Source organism: Miniopterus schreibersii (assembly GCF_964146895.1).
Source record: "Miniopterus schreibersii genome assembly, chromosome: 7".
In the NCBI taxonomy this organism is placed as follows: domain Eukaryota; kingdom Metazoa; phylum Chordata; class Mammalia; order Chiroptera; family Miniopteridae; genus Miniopterus; species Miniopterus schreibersii.
The window spans coordinates 62645724-62666379 of record NC_138108.1 but is presented as its reverse complement, the minus strand read 5'-3'; the positions used below and the strand labels follow the sequence as shown (position 1 = coordinate 62666379).

The 20656-nt window shown below is 40.2% G+C and overlaps 1 protein-coding gene across 1 annotated transcript in view; it reads left to right on the top strand.

The window, feature by feature from the left end:
- The window catches only part of ARHGAP15 (Rho GTPase activating protein 15), a 575548-nt gene extending 573498 nt beyond the window's left edge, over positions 1-2050 (top strand). Inside the window, exon 14 of the mRNA XM_081142712.1 lies at positions 646-2050. Coding sequence (XP_080998838.1) covers positions 646-829 — 184 coding nt within the window. The 3' untranslated portion in view covers positions 830-2050. The remainder of the gene's footprint in view (positions 1-645) is intronic.
- Positions 2051-20656: the final 18606 nt, after the last annotated feature.

Genomic DNA, 20656 nt, shown 5'->3' with positions numbered 1-20656 from the left:
AGAATTTTGCCACACTCCTAACTAAACTTCTCAGAACCTACCTTCTCCACTATCCATATTCTGGTCAGCATTTGTCAGGAATGCTCTATTGACACTAAGCACTAAAGATGTATTTTTTTCTCAGTCTTTGTGTCTATCTTCCACCATTAATTATACATATATTTTTCTACTTTTTGTGTTTGGATTCTTATATATTTTATGCATGTCTCACCTGGTTCCTCCATTGACCTATAAACACTTCAATGGCTGAATCCTGTTACATGTCCACAGTAATTTTTGCTGTCTAATTTATTCATTTCATAAACATTCATAGAGCACCCACAATGGCCAGGTACTATGGGGATAAAAAGTTGTACAAAGCAAGGAATTCTTCCCCCAAAAGTCATCAGTTATCTTTCCATACAGTAAAGCATGAAGAGTAGGAGATAAAATAGTTGTGGTAGACGTTGTTTTTCTGAAACTAGAAAATTTTTTGTTTATGTTGCATTCACTGTTTTGCCAAAGCCAATCAGTGCCTTTACTTTCCTTCTTTAAATTAAAATTTAATAAAATAAAAGAATTCAAGAGCACTGAACTTTATAATTCAAAAGTAACTACAATTTTATTCTAAACTCCAATGGAATCTTTTTTTCTCTCTCTCCACAGGATAGTGACCAAGGCCTCCAAGAACCTCATGTCTTCCCAAAGCTTAGGGATTGTGTTTGGACCCACCCTTCTGCGGGCTGAAAACGAGGCAGGGAACATGGCCATACACATGGTCTACCAGAACCAGATAGCTGAGCTCATGCTGAGCGAGTACAAGAAGATCTTCGGCTCCGAGGAAGACTGACAGACAAGACAAGTTCCTGAACGTGTTCACATCTGTCTCGATGCCTAATATTTTTACATTTCTGTAAACATATTTCTGAAATATTTTTTTCCTTTCAAGCGACAGATGCCTCATTTTGTGAAAACTTAATGATGATTTTGTGTTTAAGTTCCAAACATTTGAATAAAATAGTTGACAATATTTGCTTATACGTGTTCTACGTTAACCCCTTCATTGCTCTTCCTTCTAGCACTTCTAGGTGTGCATTACGCACACTCACACTATTCAATAATGTACAGGGTATAGCACATATCCAAAGAAACCATTTTAATGCTGCTCCCGGGCATTGGGTGTGTGGTTGTATGTGTGTAGATATGTCAGTGAGTGTGAGTGTGGTTGAGAGCATGTGTGCACCCATGTGAGCCTTCTCATTACCCTGGCTGTGTCATACATGTTCCCATACTCCTTCCTATATGTGAGAACAACCAAAAGAGGAAGGAAGACAGAAATTAATAATTTTTAAATAGAACAAAGGAGGTCAGGCTCTTAATGAAAATAGACCTACTTCATCTTTCCAGAACATTTCTGTATGTGTAAATATAGTCTGGCTATCCTTGGCACTGTATGGTGGAATGTACAAATCCTTGTCGAATGGCAATTTTTCTCTGAAGAAAAATGACAGGTCAAAACATTTGCCATTGGATATGTTTTTTTATATATACTATTTGCAGACTCATAAACATACTGTCTTATAAATTAGAGGCAAAATTAGTGCCCTGCAATTTTTGGTCTTTATATTATACAGGAATTGCATGACTGCTCGTTTTTAATGTTAACATCCATTTTGAAGCTTCATCAAACTGTATAGCCTCTTTTTCCCTGGCTATGTCATTTTATGTAGAATTTTTATTATGCTTCCGAGGATGCTTTATTGGTGAATTACATTATATCAATCTAGAAAAGAACTTTTTTAGAAGGCATTTTTTTTCATACGCCTAAGGGTTACTTGACTAAGCTTGGATGGCTCTATCCATTTGATGGTTAGTTTCCATTGTCATGGATAAACAAAAGGGTAACTGTCTAGAATGTAGCAAACATTGTTTTATTTTGAAAAGTATGTTCTAGCTGAACACATCTCATACCCAGCTTTGTGAATATATTCTGCTGATAAAAATGTAGACTTATGTTTGACAGCTTTTTAATCAAATTCAAACGGAATAAATAAAACTAATCCAGTGCGATAAAGAATAAGCCTAGTTATCGATTTGTTCATAAAATGGAAAATAAAGCATGTAAATAAAACGCGCGGAGCACGAATCCAAGAGCAAACACTTAGAGCGATAATGAGCTCGGAGGCGTAGGCTCCCTGCGCGGCGTACACAGCGAGAGAGAGAGCCTGCTCCGAGGCAGCCAGAGGCGCGCAGCTCCAGCACCCACAGGGCTGCCCGCGGAGGGAGAGGCTTCCTTGCCCTCTTGAATGTCTTCATTCTGGCAATGGCACCAGTAAGTCTGCTCATGGCCAAGAGCAGAGGAACAACCACAATATGTGCTGAAGTGTGGCTTTATCAAGTGGGATGTATACACATACCACAAAGCCAGGAGGAATCACATGTGGCGGGACCCCATGATCTAAAGTGAGCTAACGAACTTGCCAGCTTTAAGCTCTTCTTGTTTTAGAAGTTGGTCTTATGCCTTTCAGAGAAACATGGACCCGTGCATGAAACAAGAGTTCCTGGCTTTCTATGTCAAGTCCTCCTCATTTCCATGACATCCCATATTCTCAATTATGTCTTCTCCAACACTGTAATTGCTTCTCTCTTTGAAAGGGGAGGGGGCGGGGAGTAGGGTCAGGTCCCCAGCATTAAAATCGTGTCCCTTCACGTGTCCATCTTTTAAGTAATTCTGGGAGCAACAGCCAGAGGAAGCAGCAGTAACAGCCAAAGAGAAGTGGTGCTACCTGCTTTGAGCAGGGATTCACAGCCCCTCGTCTCTGCAGCTTTCCAGATTTATAATCTTCAAAAGCACCAGCTTCTTGATTTTCAATCTGATGGGATTTAGCCGGATTCAAACCCCAGCTGTGCCCTGTCCCTGCCTGCTAAGGGCATTTAATCAGAGACTGCGTTTCCTCTCTGGGGAAAGACTAGTCCAAGGTGCTGAGCCAAAGTGCCCATCACAGGATCTGACTAACACACAGTAAAGGCACAAAGAGGGTTTGACCAAAAGGTCATTAGATTCCATGACATCTCAAAGGCAGCAACGATGGTTTCATCAACTAACTGTTCCGAGTTTAAAAGCCAAGGTTGCAGGTATCAGAGGTTAACTCACTAAGGTATTAGATTTTATAAAACTGGTCAATATTCTCCATCTAGAAGGCATGAAAAGACAGTGAGCAATTTCTTCATCACCTTGTCTGAGCCAGGCGCAAGCCTAGGCACTGCCGATCAAATATATGAAATAAGGCAGATATTCCTATCCTCTGTAGTTTCACAGTCCAGGAAGGGAAACAAGCAACGAAGCATTGGTGACATTTCAGTACAATCAGGGACCCCAGCCATCTTGGTAACCTTATAGCCCCATGGCTCAGCACTTAGACGTAGAGATGTTCAAACAGTATTTTTTGCCTGGTTTCATCGATGAGAAAGTATTTTTAAATGAAGGAACAAATGGGGAGCAGAAGCAAGCACAGAGATACTAACAAAACTCAGTGGCTGACAAAGAACCAAATAACAAATTGTGCCTGGGGTGTCGGGTGAAGCATCACTGGGAAGGTAAGCCTTTCAATTTAATCTTGACCAATGAGTAAGATTAACCAGACAAAGAAAAACGTAGAAGGCATACTAAGAAGCAGGAAGGGCATGAACAGAACTGTGAAAGACCCACCATCTCCAAGGGAAAGTGAGAAGTTCAGTGAACAGGGGACATAGGGCCAGCCTGGCTGTTCTGGAAGATGGAATTGAAGGAAAGCGTTGGGGTTAGATACAGGTCATGATAAAATATTTAGATTTAATCCTGTAGGCAAAAGAAATTCAATGGAAGTTGTAAAATAAGAAAGCCACAGTGAAACTTTATTAGAAAGAGAATCTCTAAATTCACCAGAGGGCAGAAGAAACAAATCACTTTGAGGACCCCGGTATTTTCTTGTGTGTGCGTTTGTATGTTTGTATGTATGTACGTGCGTTTGTGTGTGTGTACACATACACGTTTTCCAGGAATTAAATGATAACCTTGTATTCTTAGAAGCACTTCTATATTATTATGAGCAAATATTTGAAGAAATTATAACCTTAAGATAATGGAAGCACAAGTACAAACAGTCTCATTGGAAAATCAAGCGAGTTGTTATAATCCATTTCAGCATGGACTTGCATGGACTCACCCGGGGCATGAGGGGTAGCCCCTCTCTCACTCACCCAGAAACTTCTTGGAGATGGTATTTATTTTGTCCTATATGTTGAGAGTCTGACTACTTAGCATGTGCCTTATGCCAGGATCACCATGCCACAGCTAGTAATTGAAAGCCATATGATGGGCCTCCCTATCCAATTAGAAAACAAAGGATCCAATTAAGAAAAATTAGAAAAGCTGTTAAAAGGGAACAATCACTTGCCAATGGTGCTGTCCTTACAGTTTAACACAGCCAGAAATTGACCTGTACTTCTCCTTTTCACATTTATTTTTGTGAATTATAAGTTAATCACCCTGTCAATTCCTAATTAAAAGGTCCTGCAAAAGATTTTCATCCAAAAGGACTGTCACCAAGAGTTCTGGGTCAAATTGCTCTATTGTCAAAAATAAAAACATCAAAACAATATCAATTCTCTCCTGAGAAAATCAAATCTTAATACAAAACAACAAAGACTTTCTTCAAACGTAATAATCACATATTATTTCCTCAATTAAGTGTTTCATTTTATCTTTAGAAAATAGATGGATTTTTCTCCCTCTTTTTTTTTTTTAATCAAGGTGTGCAAACTCAAATGCTTACTAGGGCCAGGCAGGTAACAAAGTTAGTAAATAGGAGCAGGCTTCAGGCATTATGAAGTGATAGCATCTGGGGAAAACTTGAGCTCACCCCTGGCCAAAAGGGTCAGCTTCCACTCAGCTCAAACTGATGTTGCTTATGTGGTAATGGGCACAATTTGCCATACCTTCAGATCTTTCCTGGGAAGCCAGAAATTCAGAAATGTATGTGAAACCTGGTTTTTAAGGGCACCTAATAAAACACATCTGAGCAGACTCAGCCCAAGCACCTTCATTTCTGTGAACTCGGTGTTAAACCTTCAATGCTGCAAAGCCTGCTCCCTAGAAAAGTGTAGCACATGAGCAAATGGTGGAGATGTACAAATGAGCCAAAGCAATGCGCCCAAGGGAAAAAAGAAGCGAAACTTGCTGTTTATGTCCGGGGCAAATTATCCACTCTCTCTGGGTCTCCGTTTTCCCATCTATAAAATAGAGTAATACTTGCCTTATCTTGCCTCTTAGAACTATCTATTGGAATCATCTGAAGAAAATTAGAACAGGTAATACGCCATGAAACTGTAAATTGTTCCTGCTATGATGAAGGTAGACCTCCAGCTTACTGACTAACAATTAGCTTTCTGATCTTCTAAAGATGATGAAAGGGAGATTGGAACCAGACTCTAAAAAGCCTCAAATGCCATACCAAGACGTTTTATATTAAGTTTAGAGTGAATCTTGAGACCTTAAAGGTTGTTTAGCAGGGAAGTGACTTCATCAGAGCTGTAAAGATTCCCCAGGCCATTTTATGGAGAAGTGTTTGAAGCAGGGAGAGATTATAGGCACCATTGCCAGACAGAAGATGATTGTCATAGTACTGCTAATGCAGATCTGAATTCAGACAGTGACAAGGGATATGGAAATCAACTTCATGGAGCATCATCCTACTGAACTTAGCTGCATCCAGTACCTCTTAATAAAGCTAAGTGCAAAGTACTACTTGTTGCACAAAACTCTTACAGCAGCCCATTTCCAGCTGACTTGCTGAGTTGGGGTAGGGGTGGACTCTGGTACTCTGGCAATAACTTGGCACTTGTCAGTAACCTTCTTAAGATGTCTTGACCAAGTCATGCCCAAGTCAGATGACTGTGCATGCTGTACCACCTTCCACCTCCAGATGATCATGAGGTCATTTCCATCTTATCTGGCTCTGATTTCCCTTTGGGCAATACTGTTCCTCTGGCCACCTAGAAGACCACCAAAATAAATTAGTCCTGGAAAGACCAATTTTGATTAGCTAACACTTATTGAGTGTTTGTTATGTGCCAAGAAATGTATTTTATATGTAGTGTTCTATTTAATCTTCACAACTCTAGGGAGGGAGGGATTATTATTACCCTTGGTTTATACTTGAAGAGACTGGGGGAGGGGAATGATGGAATTACCCAAGTTCATGCAGTTAGTAATTGTCAGATTAGTATCTGAATCTAAATAATATGGCTCCAAAGGCCCCTGCCTTAACCACTATATCATCTACTCACTGGGTTAGGAAAAGGAACTGAAGAAATACAAGCTTATAAACAGCCTAAATATTTAGACTCCATATGTGGGTACCTGGCCACTCTCCTGTTAAAACATGAGAGTTTTACTTTCATACTGATTTTCATGAAAGAACAAGAGGGATGCTAGGTATTTCCCCGAAGAAATACAAAGTACCTTTGTTGTTAGGGGTAGATGGCTGAATCTCCGTCATGTTATCGCTATTATAATTTTAATATTCATGGACAGTTTCATTTCCCCACGTTTTACTCACATCGTACTACATCATAGAGAAGACAGAATGGAAGCCTCTTTGCCCGCGTCTTTAAAAGCACCTCTTCGGGTGGCTTCTACTCTGAGTTACATGATGTTATCCTGCGTTGGACCGGACTTGTCAATGCCCTGTTATCATCGTATCATACTGTCTAATATTGTATTGAAATCGGATCTGGCCCTTTAAGGGTTCTGCGCGAGATGAAAAAATATATCCTCAGCAGTCTTTCTCTTTAAAACGATTGAAAAGAGGCATCGAGACACGCTGTGTCTCATGCTGCCGGAGAGCGATCCTGAATCACCCAAATGATGAGAATGCAGGGAACGTCTTGTACAAAAAGACGACAATTTTCTGTAGCAGAGTCGTCCAAATGAAAACGCCCAGCTGCCTCGGTGAGAGGCCCGGCAGAAGGATGCACCTCTGCAACACTCACACATCCCTTACAGTCCCATCGCGCTGACTTTCGCTGGCTTGTCCTTGAAGTGAACCGCGCAGGTCCATGAAATTCTTAAGCAAGCCTCTGGATTCTGTAGAACACTCTTCACTCAGTTAGCGGGGTGCTGAGAACGCGGTGAGCGAGGGGGGTAACACTGTGCCCAGCTGGCGCGCGGTGTACGCTTGTTGGATGAGTGAACCAAGGCAGACACCCAGCGCATGGCAACATTAAATATGGACATGATTCACCATTGGGTTTCCTATCAGCTACTCATAGCATGTTAAATGTAGTCTCAGATCATTGGTATTTTTTTAAATATGCGTATTTTCATTGTTGACAGTATTACAGATGTCCCCCATTCCCCCTCCCCCCCCTCCCCCCAGCCCCTAACCCCCCCCAGGCCTTCACCACACTATTGTCTGTGTCCGTGGGCTATGCATATAAGTATGTAAGTTCTTTGGTTTATCTCTTCTTGTCCCCCCTTCCCCACCCTGAGATGTGTCAAAAAGAAGGATCTGTTACCCTTTGAGACAGTGTGGATGGACCTGGAGACTAATATGCTAAGTGAAATAAGCCAATCAGAGAAAGACAAATATCACATCATCTCACTTATTTGTGGACTCTAATGAACAAAATAAACTAATCAACAAATGAATTAACCAAGGCATGGAGACATGGAACAGACTGACAGATCACTGGTATTTGTACAAACTCCTAGTCCCATCTATGGAAGGATCATCAGACAGATACTGCTTCAACTACCTTTCTTTTTAATTTTTTTTTTAAAGAATAGTTTATTGATTTTTAGGGAGAGAGGGAGAGAGAGAAACATTGATGCGATTGGCTGCCTCCTGCAGCCTCCTGCATGCCCCCCTATTAGAGATCAGGGTATAAGCCCCGTAACTCCAGCATGTCCCCTGACCCAGAATCAAACTGGCAACCTTTCCATGCATGGGACAATGCCCGACTAACTGAGCCACACTGGCCAGGGCTTCAACTACCTCTCCTGAAGTCTAAGTGCCCAAGAAATGCTTCCTTCCTAAGCTCAGCAGAAGAAAGATGGTGAGGTTCCTTAACCTAACTAACTCCTGCAAGTCTAACAGCAAATTTTGATGTCCTGCTTTGGATCAGCAAGAGTCCAGGCATTCATGACACTCAGCAACATCTTCCACTCACCTGCCCTGCCCTGCCAAATGTGTGATTTATGTGTTAGATAAACGCTATAGAGCATAGGCTTTCTGACCAATGTATGAAAATCTCAACAGCCAAGAAATGTGGAGGATACAAAACATTGATCTGAAATAGCCTCCCTTTCCTCTGGCACCATTTAAGCTGACAAATTTACTCGACACACACACACACTCACATTTTAAGAGCAGGCCTTGTGCTAACCATTTTCACATCACTGGCAAGATGTGTTCTAGGTCCATATTGTGCAGCATACTTGAAGACGTGTGGATTTTTCCACATCATTTGGTGACATTTTACACAGTTTAATTTCTGCTCTTTATTGCTAGACCCTACCTTTATTTTTTCCCTCGCAAACACCCGCCAATGGGGTTTCCTTTAGCATTTTAACCCTGGGCTCAGGCCCTTTTCTCTCATTCAGCATCTATTTACATTGCTGCTACACAACTTTGCCGTGCTGTGACCATCTGTCAAATCCTAGCCCCCCTGATTGAAAGGGGACAGAGGTGCTCAGCAGCTGAGGACAGAAGCAGACTCAGTGGAGGAAGAACCAGCCTGTGGGGTGTGAGGGGAAGGAAGCCTCAGGCCTCCGGTAAGAGGTGACCATGAAAGGTTCCAGGGAAGCATGGTCCAGCCCAGGATGTCCTGTCCCCGCAGTCTCCCCACAGGCCCAGGTGAAAGGCAGCTTTTAAGTTGGACGGGATGAAGGACACGATTGAAACCCAAATTGGTTTGAGCTCACTCTCTTTCTAGCTATCAGTTCTCAGGTCACAGTCACCAAAACTGGAAACTTAAAAATGACTTCAAAAAGGCAAACGCTAACTAGATTTCACACTGGATTTCATTTTACTTGGCATTACAGAAAGAATGCAGGTATTAAATAGACTGTTTCCTGTATACAATAAGGTTAATTAGTAGTGAGGGATGGAAAATCAGTGTAGACATAAGTCTTTTCGACAGGTATCAAAAATAATCCCCTGATCCCTACAGACCCCAGCTGCATTGAAAGAGGAACAATATAAAAGCTTCTTTAAGCACAAAATTTTCAAACATTCTCCAGGTGTCCACAGCACCAGTCAAATAGGCCCTGAGCCCCCTGTGCATGGGCTGGCTCCTCGCTCCCTTCTCCGGCTCGAACTTAAAGGCGCAGCTACTCACGCTGAATTTTGAGGTGCAGCATAAAGGCTCTCCATACAAAGAGGCTGGGATTGCAAAGGGAGATGGACAGGAGAACAAAAAGAATATATTGCGGCCTGAATGGGACTTCCCTAAGCTCCTTATCAATAAGGTTAATAAGGGTCTATGCAATTTACTGATCACTAAGATGGAACAACCCTCTTCGCACTCCAAATCTCCACACTGGCTCTGGCTTTTAATGCTTTTCACAGCCAATCACATAAAAGCCCCTTTGCCCCACACCCCAGAGAATAAACTCTGGTTCACTGTCCTGGCCTCTATAAAATCTCCAGTCTGTTACTACACTTCTACCTGCCCTACTTAAGCAGATTAACAGTTATTTCCTAGAATTTGATCTATGAGGTTCTTTGTAATTGAAGCTGGAATACTCAGATATTTCTAAAAAAAAAAAAAAAATGTATTTCTGAAAAATGCATTCCTTTTTTCTCTGGTTTAATTTTGTTATCCTCAATCGTATGCATAATATAAAAAAAAAAAATCCAAACTTCTATCTCCTCTATAAAATACATGTCATATCAAAAAGGTGACAAGAGGGGGGAAAAGTAATTAGTGAGTTCACAGAGTTCAATAGAAAAGTTAAAATGGAGTAGCACATTACTTTTTATGTTAAGATTTCACAAGACAAATCTTGCCTGTGTTTTAATTGCATGTGACCCTGGCAGTCCCACTCTGAAATGAAGTGCCGTAAAATTAAAGATGACAGACGCTCAAAACAAGTCTTGTGATCTTGATTAGACTACAAAGACCACACTCTCTCTCTGCTGCAACTCAGATATCATGGACTGTTTTATTTGGGGAATTGCTTCATTAATGCCTTTTTTGACTAGACATGTTTATTACTAAAAAAATATATATATACTGAATATGGTGATATCTTGCATAACTAAATAATTCTAAAAAAGCAAGTTATAAATGAGTGTTTAAATAACCCTAAGACCTAATGTTTTTATAAATACTTGCATGTACATAAGCCTATGGATGTGGGTGTATGTGTATATCTCCATCTTTGATACATATGTTACCTATTCTAACCTAGGAAATCTCTATTATAGCCTGAGAAGCGGCATAATTCATCTGTCATATTTCCTTATAGCTGTGTCAAGTTTCCCAGGCCAACAGAACATACACAACTATACATTATTCTATAAAAACTATTTCTGAGAGATATTCCTTGAAATTTTAAACTCTCCAAGCATAGTTTGAGAAGAGAATTGGATTTGACTCATACCTAATTTTTCAAAATTGTGACCAAATCATTCTATCTAAATTGTAATAGGACATAGAATGCATGCTTTTAAACCTATCTCACTTCTCCCTTGCTAAACAAAAGCAAGGGTTTGGCTGGAAGGGGGCTGGGGGGACAGGCCCTTATTGCATTACATTCTGAGTGTCTCCTCTGGACATCCCGTGGCCAGCTAGACAACCTGCTTTAGTCTTGTAAGCCCTCTAGGTCAGATTATTATTCACCTCTAAGATCTCATACACTTTAAATTTCTATGATTCTATTATTTTGTTCCATTTCCAGAACACTTTTTTCAATTCATATATGTATTTTATTTTAGGAAACAAAAAGATTTGTACTGGTAAGATGACTGTTACTACCAACAGGGATATAGGGTGTCAACCTAGAGTTAAAGCTGGGAATCTGGTTTCTAGAGTTCACTTTTTTACTGTAGCTCTGATTCCAGGAAAGTCTATATACACATCTGTTTCAATTTCCTTAAACCTAAAATACATAGAGAGATTTCTTCTCTACCTAACAAACAGGGCTATTGTGAGAATAAAATATGATAGCATGTAAGTGTAAGAGATAAGGCTTCCTAATTAGTAGTATTTTTAGTACAACTATGCTATCAATGGTCTTCAGTATACACAAAAGGCTTTTTCACTTACAAGCCAAATGGTCCTTCAACTTATAATACTGTGCCTTCAAAAAGCCTACCTACTTGCCTTTAAAATGAAATCTTTGTCCCTGTAGAGTTTCTCAATGCCGTGTCGAAAATCTTCAGATGCGGGATGTTTTGTGTTTTTCATATGAGAAATTTTATTCACCAGAAAAGCCCAGGGATATGAATGAACATCAGAAAGTGTTTATTAGAATCTAATGGGCATAGTACTGAGAAATCAGGTTATGCTAAGAGAGCCAGAATTCTATCTACTTCCTGTCTCTTAGTCTCTCTCTGCCTCCGTGTTTATCTCTCTCTGGGCCTTTCTGTCTTTGTCTTTTTCTATCTTTCTGCTCCTCCTCTATCTCTTGGTCTCTTCAGTCTCTCCATCTCTCACACTCAGAGCAGGAGTCTTAACCTACGATTCATGATTCCCTGGACCCCTGGGTTTGGCAGCTACGTGAACTCGGAACTTCCATGCTAGATTATTTGTGTACGTTTCTGTAATAAAGTTTAGAGTTTTCATCACATTCTCAAAGAAGTCTATGATTGGGAATTACTGTTCTACATTTATTTCCCAGCCTATCAATTTTACTACCGTAAGTCTGAACTAAACCTCAGATGGGTCACTTTCAACCAAACCCCAAGGTCTACTAGGCCCTGAGCAGTCCCCATGGCTTTCTTTCTGACTGCCTGGCAGGACAGGCTGGTCCAAGGAGTTAAATATAGATCTCACAAAATCAATTACTGCACATCAGAGAAGGATGATTCAATCCTTAGAGGAACTCTCATTTAAAATTGATGAAAATAATAAATAGGGGAACCCATGAAATTAAGATACTTTGCCTGTTACTTAATGGAAGATAGTTAGTATTTTAAGAACAAGTTCAATAGTAACACAAATAGTCCATTCTCACAATGCCCACATTTAAACTGTGCCAGGCACATGTCCTGTGCTTGCCTGCTACTTCTACACCATTAGCTGCTACAAATCAAAGGGGCTGTCATTGCTTTTAATAGGATTACATAGAACCCAGTAACAGGCAAGAAGACTAGCTTTAGACTGAGTAACTGGCCAGTAATTTGGATGTTTAACTAAATGATTGGCTGCCAAATTGACAGGTCATCCACACTGAACTAGCCACTGTTGTATGAATTTTCATGACCGGGATCACAATGGTTCATTTGCATGTGTGAAATTCCGCTGTGAAGCTGGCTTTTGAACTGACTAGCTCAGCCAAAGGCGCGTTTCACAGGGCCACGGGTTAGCGCCCTAGAAATACCGTCACATGGAGTCGCATAGAGCTTTCCGAACTACTTAAACACGGTCCATAACCAGAAGGCTCAACCCAAAAAAATGATAATGGCTGGAATGCAAAGAAGACAGGGGAAAGCTGGAATGTTAGGAAACTAGGGTTAGTACCAAAAATGAGCATTTGAATGCAGAGAAAGAAGTTTAAAGTCTTTAATTCTCAAGAAAAGTTATGGATCTGCATGGGACCATTGCTAAGAGTAACTTCTTGAGTATTTGGTGAACATTGAGGTGTCATTGTTGTCATTACTAACAACAGCTGTTAAGCACTGATTGTGCGTAATTCATTGGGACAGACACGAGGACCACAGTCACAAGCCATATAAGACAAAGTTTTTCCCCTTAAGGGATTTGTGATCTAATCATAGGTGAAAAGAAGCGAGGCAAAAAAATAAAAATCATAATAACCCACATTTATTATCGACTTATCATGTGCCAGTTATCTTGCAACAAGACTGATATAGTGGTGATGTAATGAATATTTCAGAGATGAGAAAATGTAAGCTTAGAAAGGTTATATCATTGCCCAAGGGAATAGTTTTGCTAAGGAGTAGTTTTGATCCAGGTATGTCTACCTTTAGCCAAATATTCTTAGTTCCTTCCCATTAAAAAGATAAGAAGTCCAAAATATATTTCCTGCAACATGTAACAGAAAAATATAAATATAAATATCTAGTAATATAACAAATATCTGGTAATATAAATATAAATAATTAAACAAGGGAACATTTATATGATGAGATATCATGAAGACATTTAAAATCTATTGTGTGTGAATACTATTGACAAGAGAAATTGTGCAAAGAGAAAAAATCAGATTATGAAATCATAGGTACAGTCTGATGCCGTTGTTGTTACAAATACTGTAATATGTATGCAGATACGTAATAGAATATTAACAGTGGCTATCCTTGGGTTGTGAGATTATCAGCAATTAATTTTCTCCCATTGTGTCTGGCACATCCTCAAATTTTTGCTTTGAGTATTTGTTACTTTTTTACTTAGAAAAAGCTCAAATGCAATTTTAAATATATATAAGTGGTCATCTAAGATTACCTGTCGGTAATTGATATAGACGGTAAGGTCTGAGGAATTTCAAATCACATCAAGTTGAACAAGGGCCTGAAGAAATCAGGAGAGGATACAAGATGGCAATGGCTCTTTCCTTCAAGGAAAGGAAGGTAACAAGAGGAAGGTCCCAGAGGCAGAAACTGGAAAGATGCGTTTGGGGAATGATGAGATTTATTGGTTACAATGGAGAGTCCCGACAGAGAAGGGGTCAGGTAGATCAATGACTTTACATCTTTTATGGGACATGTTTTAAAAGGTGAGACTAAGTAAACCTGGGATGTCTTTATGTGACAACATTTCTAGGACACAAAACCATAGAGCACCAGACATGTCCTTCGACTTAGACACTGGTTCTAGAGCCAACTTCACAGTGGAATTTCATACATGAGAAGATAGGTAAGGGCCAAAATTTGGAAGCCCTAAAATGCAAGCAAGCAAGCTGGACTTCATCCTGTAGGCAGTGGGGAACCTCTGAAGTTTTAAGCAGGGGGTAATGAGAGCAAAAGCATTTTAAGAAAATTAATCTGACAGCGCTGGGCAACTGGATTGGAAGGGAAACAATTACATGTCTCTTTTCATATGCTTCTTTATGTTGAGTTTTTCCCCATGAATATCCTATCTTTCTCAATTAGGGTTATAAATTACTTGAGAAGAAAAATATTGTCTTGTATTTCTTTGTATCACTGACATTTCTGAGCAATAGGGAAAGTGTTAAACAGTTGTTTAAGGTGTCCCCCTTGGATTCAGAGTCCTCTATGAGGTTGCCAGCTCCTCAGAGGAGCACTAGATCTCTCTCAGCCTCAGTGAGCTCACCTGTAGAGCGAGACAGTAATACCCACATCATAGGACTGCAGTGAGGATTGAGACTATGACACTGTGCGTGCAAATCCCTTACAGTGGAAGTATGTACTAATTGGTAACCACTGTTCTAGAAATCATGATCATGCCAAAAAATGTTATCAAGACAAGTTTGTTGATGAAGATGATGACGTTGATGTTGACCAAGATGATGACCTTAGCTCTCTAACTTACTGAGTGGAAGAATGTGAGTCAAATATAACTTGGAAGCCGATTATTGTGGACAAGTTTGGGCACTGAAAAGATTTGAAGGGCAAAGATTGAGCCCACTAAAACTAATATATATAGAACACAGAAGGATAGGTGTTTGTAAGCCAAAATAAGTCATCACTAAGTTAAAAAGAAATGGCTGCTGGCAGGGGCTTGCTGTAATAATAAGTGGTATCCATGAGAGGAATGGGCCATATACAAATCTGTGAGAATGAACAAAGAAGCTTTCCCATTGAATTTCTGCTAACCATTATTATCACAATGTATCCTTACTTCAGAGTATCGTCTACATGTAGTCAGAACAGGCAGGTGGCTCCATGGCTAGTCTTGGACAGGAAATGTACAAGATGACTCTAGAGCAGCTCATTGTGCAAAAAGACAAAAATGCCACCAAAGTCTAACACGATAATGTCAGAAGGACACAAGGGCCAATTGGAAGAGACTCTGCTGGCCTAAAATGGGATACCTTAAAAGCCAAATGTATAATAATTGCAATAGATTAAAATATATCAAATATATTTTTTAAATTCCAAGTAATGATGCTAACAAAAGAAACAAAAAATTCACCACTCACCGATAAAAGTATACTTAGAAAACAAAGCAATACTCTCAAAATCAATGTAGAAAAGAAACCAAGTATTTATTCTGACTCTTATTATCTGAATGCTATTTCAGGATAACCAAATAGTTGATGTGGGAAAAGATTTTTATAAGGAAATTTCAACTAAGAAGGAAAATTTTACACATACTCAAAAGTTTGTAGAATAGTATAATAAAGTCAAAATATTCATCACCTAGTTTTAACGGCTATTGCCAACATTTTTCTAATATTTTATCTATCTGCCAATTTTCTGTGCTTGAGTTTTTTAAGGCAAATTCCAGAAATCATCTCATTACAACAGTAATTAAAAACAAACAAACAAAAAAGATTCCTGAAAAGTTACATAGTGATAGCATCCAGAAAATACACTGAAGGGAAAATAAAACTATATCAGATAGAAGTGTAGAAATGGCTTTTCATTATCTCACCTCATCATCTAAACAACTTACAGAACATTTAACAGATATAAGAGATAAATTGCTTTTCTTGAGCAAGACTGGGAGAAGGTACCTTGAAGGTGCTTGTACCTGAAGAAGCGGAGATCACCAGAAATCATTCTAATGGAACGAAGTTAACAGACACTGGTGCATTCTAATTTGCTTGACGATAAAGAGGAGTTTTATTTACCTTTCTAACTAAATCTGGAGCCTGAGAGTGCTCTTTCTATTCCCACTGCAAAGTGACCCTCAAGTATATCTGTGAAGAAATAAAAAAGAGGTCACTGAAAAGACATATTTAATCTCAGAAATGCTCCTTCATATGATCTAATCTATCCTTTCCCCTTAGATGAGTTATTTAAAACTTCTACGAGTAAATCCATTCTCTCAGGTGAGCACAAAGTGACTTATAGAACTGCCCTTTAGATCCAGGAAATTGATTTTTTGTTAGCTTTTAAATTCTTCAGAATCCTGAGGAAGCCTTCAAAAAAGCCTGTGGTGTTACCGCCGCGGTTGTTATAGCTGCTGCTCCGGGCAGCAGCCGCGTGTTGAAAAGTCGGCAGGTTAACAGTCCCATGAATTGAACAAAATGATGTCTCAGCAGCAAATGAGAGAAACCACGCATCTGCATATGTTAGCGTAAAATTTTATTTTTCCATTGATTAGAATTCATAATTTCCATGTCTCGATTTTTTTTTAATTTTCTCTCTCTTAAATTTTCATTCTCGTAATTACAACTTTAAAAATCCTCTCTTGGCCTATTCTTAGGTATCTCTAAATTATGTTCTTTATCTGCCTTCATTTATTGCCAATCAGTCCTGAAAGACAAACTACTATCTACATACATCAGAAAAAGCAATTCCACACACTTCTCAATGTCTAGATAGTATCCCACCTGAGGGTCTGGCTACCGGAGTTATGAACACAGAAAGGGAAACCGCAGCAGAATCTGTGCTGTGAGGCACATAGGAAGGTCATTTTCCCTAAAATATTTTTTCTATTTTTATGGCGTAATGCCTGAAATTCACCGTGAATTCACCATGTAGAGGTAAGTGAGAAAGACCCTTTAAAATGTATTAGTTCTCTTTAGTACATTGGCCATTTTACATTAATTAACTAGGTAGCCCAGAGGAGCCTTTCTGACCTGGAAACAATGAGGCCGATTCATCTTTAGGGGCTGTTGGCACAGTGGGAGCATTGAGGAGGGGCGCCGGGATGGGTACGGCAAGCTGGGCTCTGGGACCCCGGGCCCACATGAAAAACTCGCCGCTGGGGTCGATGAGTGGGGAGGGACAGAGCCCACGTGGGCGATGGTTGTCCAAACATCTATCACTCATCAAATTTACGGCAGAAACACTGTTCTAGCTACTTTGGAAGGCCAAAAAAATGAGTGAATCCTGAGAAAAATAAATCTTGACTACAAAGTTCAGCCTTGATTTGCTTAAATCCCAAATTTTACGAGTACATTTCTTAATATTACTCATCTTTTGCTTCATATTTTTCCCACTTTCACTTGATATCTTTTGCCAAACTCATTAAGACACACACACACACACACACACACATACAGACACACGCACAAATAAAATAACACCTTGACGCTGTTTTTACCCTGTTTTTCATCCATGAAATTCCATTTGTGACAAGGATGCTGGGTACTAAATAATACGGCTATCGGTCTTTTAGATTTGAAATTCAGCTCAGTTTAAATACACCTCATGAAAGGTATAGATCATTGACCAAATATGTGGGCAAAAAGAAGGCAGCTTCTAAATCCAAAGCAAAGTCTGAAACAAAAAATCCAGAAGTTAAAGAAGCACTATGGTCAAAGAGCAACAGGCAAAGTTGTGGAACAGAAAACCCATCGGCTTTAGGTCAAATAAACTTAGATTTGACTTCTACCTCTGTCGTCTACTGGCTGTGTGGCCTGGCACAAGTCATCTCCAAGTCTTTGTCCTCTCACCTGTAACAGGGGTGATAATACCCACCTCAGAGGGTTGTGAGCTTTGCTGAGTTAGTGTACAGAGAGTCCCTAACATGTGATATGTCCTCAGTAAAGGACAATTGTTGTTTTTGCCACTTTTATGTTGGGGGATTAAAAAGGCAATGCTGGAGGAACAGAGGAAAGATATTTGAGTTAGCGCACAGATGTTTTCCTTCCAATTTCCACATTCCACACCACTTCAGCCTGACCCAAAAACACAGACGCCAGCCAGAAGGGAGCCCACCCAAGAATCATAAAGATAGATGCCAAATTGAATTAGTTAACCCTGATTTAAATATAAGGACAGTATATTTTGTGAATCAATTCCTTAAGTTCCCCTCAGACCACAGGTATATGAAGCCCTTAACTAAGTTTTTTTAATGTTTAAAGTAGAGTAATTATAAAGAAAAATATAATAAACATGTATCGACCCACCCAACTGCAGAATGTTAGCACTTTGTCAGATTTGCTTCAGACTTTTTAAAGAAAAGAAACGAAACTTTGCAGATAAAACTGAAGTCTCCTTTGGACCAGCTTGAATTCCCTTCCCTTGCCATCCTGGAAGTAACCTTTACAACTACTGTGATAGGATTCCTCCCAGGAAATCAGTGTTCGCTACTTTTACCACATAAGTTGCAAATACATAAACAACATATACATCGTGTAAGTTAGTGTACTTATACGTGGATACTCTATATCATTCTGAAAGCTTGCTTTTCCACTCTCATTTTGTCTTTTAGATCTGGGTGTGCTGGTTCCGATAGATCTAGTTCACCATATTAAGTGCTACATAGTAATTAATTTTTTAACCAAGGCAATGACACTTGGACAAGGAAAATTAAACCCAATATTTTCCACCAGACTCCTCAGGACATGCATTACAAGCCTTGCATGGGAAAGGCGCTATTTTAGGCAATGGGGATACAGAGGAGAGTAAATCAGGCAAGACCTCCAGCCTCAAGTAGCTTATGGTCTACTGAAAGAGATGGACAGACGCGATTTATCAAATAAACCAAGATCTTAGTTTGTGATAACGTCTCTCAGAAAATGAAGACAATCACATTATGAGGATAAGAGGAGTAGTGGAGAGATATCCACTTTATATAGGGTGGTCAAAGAAGGCCCTTCTGAGGAGTGGTTACAGATGAATGGGAATTTGGGGAACAGTCAAGGAGGTGACATGTGCCGAGACCAGGGGTGGGCATTCCAGGCACAGGCAATAGAAAGTACCTGGAGGAGCTCACTCACGGGGTTTATGACACAGAACAGAGCGTGATGCAGGGGAATAGAGTGAGACGGTGTGTATGTAGCATTATATATAGTACATGTGTGTAAACTTTTTTCTTCTACATAAAAAAGGAAGACAGATGAGCATGCATACAGCTGGGTTTGTACGTTAGCTGCTGGGAACATAAAGAAGTATATCTCTGATTGCTTCCTTTTTTTTTTTTCCAATGGCTGTTAAGCAGGGTCATCAGCCAAGAACGAGGGGACAGGGAGAGCATGTGGGGTGCGTTAGGAGAGAAGAAAGGAAGGAAAATGTTGTCAACAGAGTTGAAAAATGAGTCTCTAGGGCAATCTCGCAGCGCTGAGTGTGAGGCTCACAAAGGCAAGGAGCTCTGTTCCACGATTTCACTGCTCTATCTCTCGCTCTGAGCAGGTGGGTGCTCCCTAAAAAACTTGGGAAAGAACAAATGACTAAGTAAATGAGTGAATGAGTAAACAAAGAGAAGGTGAACATTTGGGTTATGTCAGGGTTGGCTCTGCCCCCTCCCACATAGACATGAGCAGAGCTGAGCAGAATGGGAACCTGGAGCCAGGGGTAGGCTGAGGGGCTTGGACTGCGGTTGAGTCAGGGAGGTGAGGTCAGTGGGATGAATCCTGACTGTCTGGGAAGAATGGGAAGATTTAAACGATAGCCTGAGCTCTTACCGGGACTGTTTCACACCTCCATTCTCCCCAGATCGTCACTCCCTCCTCACTCTCAGCCAATGATCTCACTTAGTTCACCGAGGGAACAGAAGCAATCCGAAGAGGACCGCTGTCTCTTTCCACTTGTGTCTCCAGCCCCATACCCCATCTTCCCTCCTTCCCAGCTTCTAGTAAATTGCACGGATGTCTTCAGAAACACAAGAGCTCTTTCTTAAGGTAAAGTTAATTCTTGGAGTTACGGAAGCACTGGGCAAACTACACAGATTGAAATGGGAGAACTGTTAGAAAAACAAGCAAAAATCTTTACTAGAGTACCTACTTGTCAAAAAACAAAAAAACAAAAACCCAGACGTGTGTTTGGTTCCAGAATCGCTCCTGTACGTGTTCACCATGAAAGGACAGCCCGGAACGAGTCTACCATGCTCTATTCAGGGTGAATTCCGAGGCACGCTGGAGGGAAACTTCAGTGTAAGTAAGACTAAGCCTTTTGGATCCAGAAAGCTACAGTAGCAATAATACCAATAATTTTAAAATGAAATCCAGACCATCTTTATATCCCCCCTGTGGCTTACTCGTGAATATTTGCATTGTTTAACTTCTCTCGTTGAGAATTTTAGACAACAAATGAGAACTAGCATTTGTAACCTAAGAACTTCGATGCCTACATGCGTAAGCCACGGAGACAGACAATGGTGTGGAGAAGGCCTGGAGGCGGGTGCAGGGTGGAGGGGATGAATGGCGAACAAAGGGAGGCATCTATAATACTTTCAGCAAAAAAGATAAGTTAAAACATTAAAAAAAGATGCAAATTATTGAGCCCCGCTTCATACCTAGTGAATCAGAAACCCTGGGGCAGGACCCACAGCAATCTGTGATTTAACAGGCTCTCCAGGTGATCCTGATACCCCTTCAAGTTTGGGAGCTACTGATCTAAATGAGCCCCCCACACACAACCTCTAGGGATCA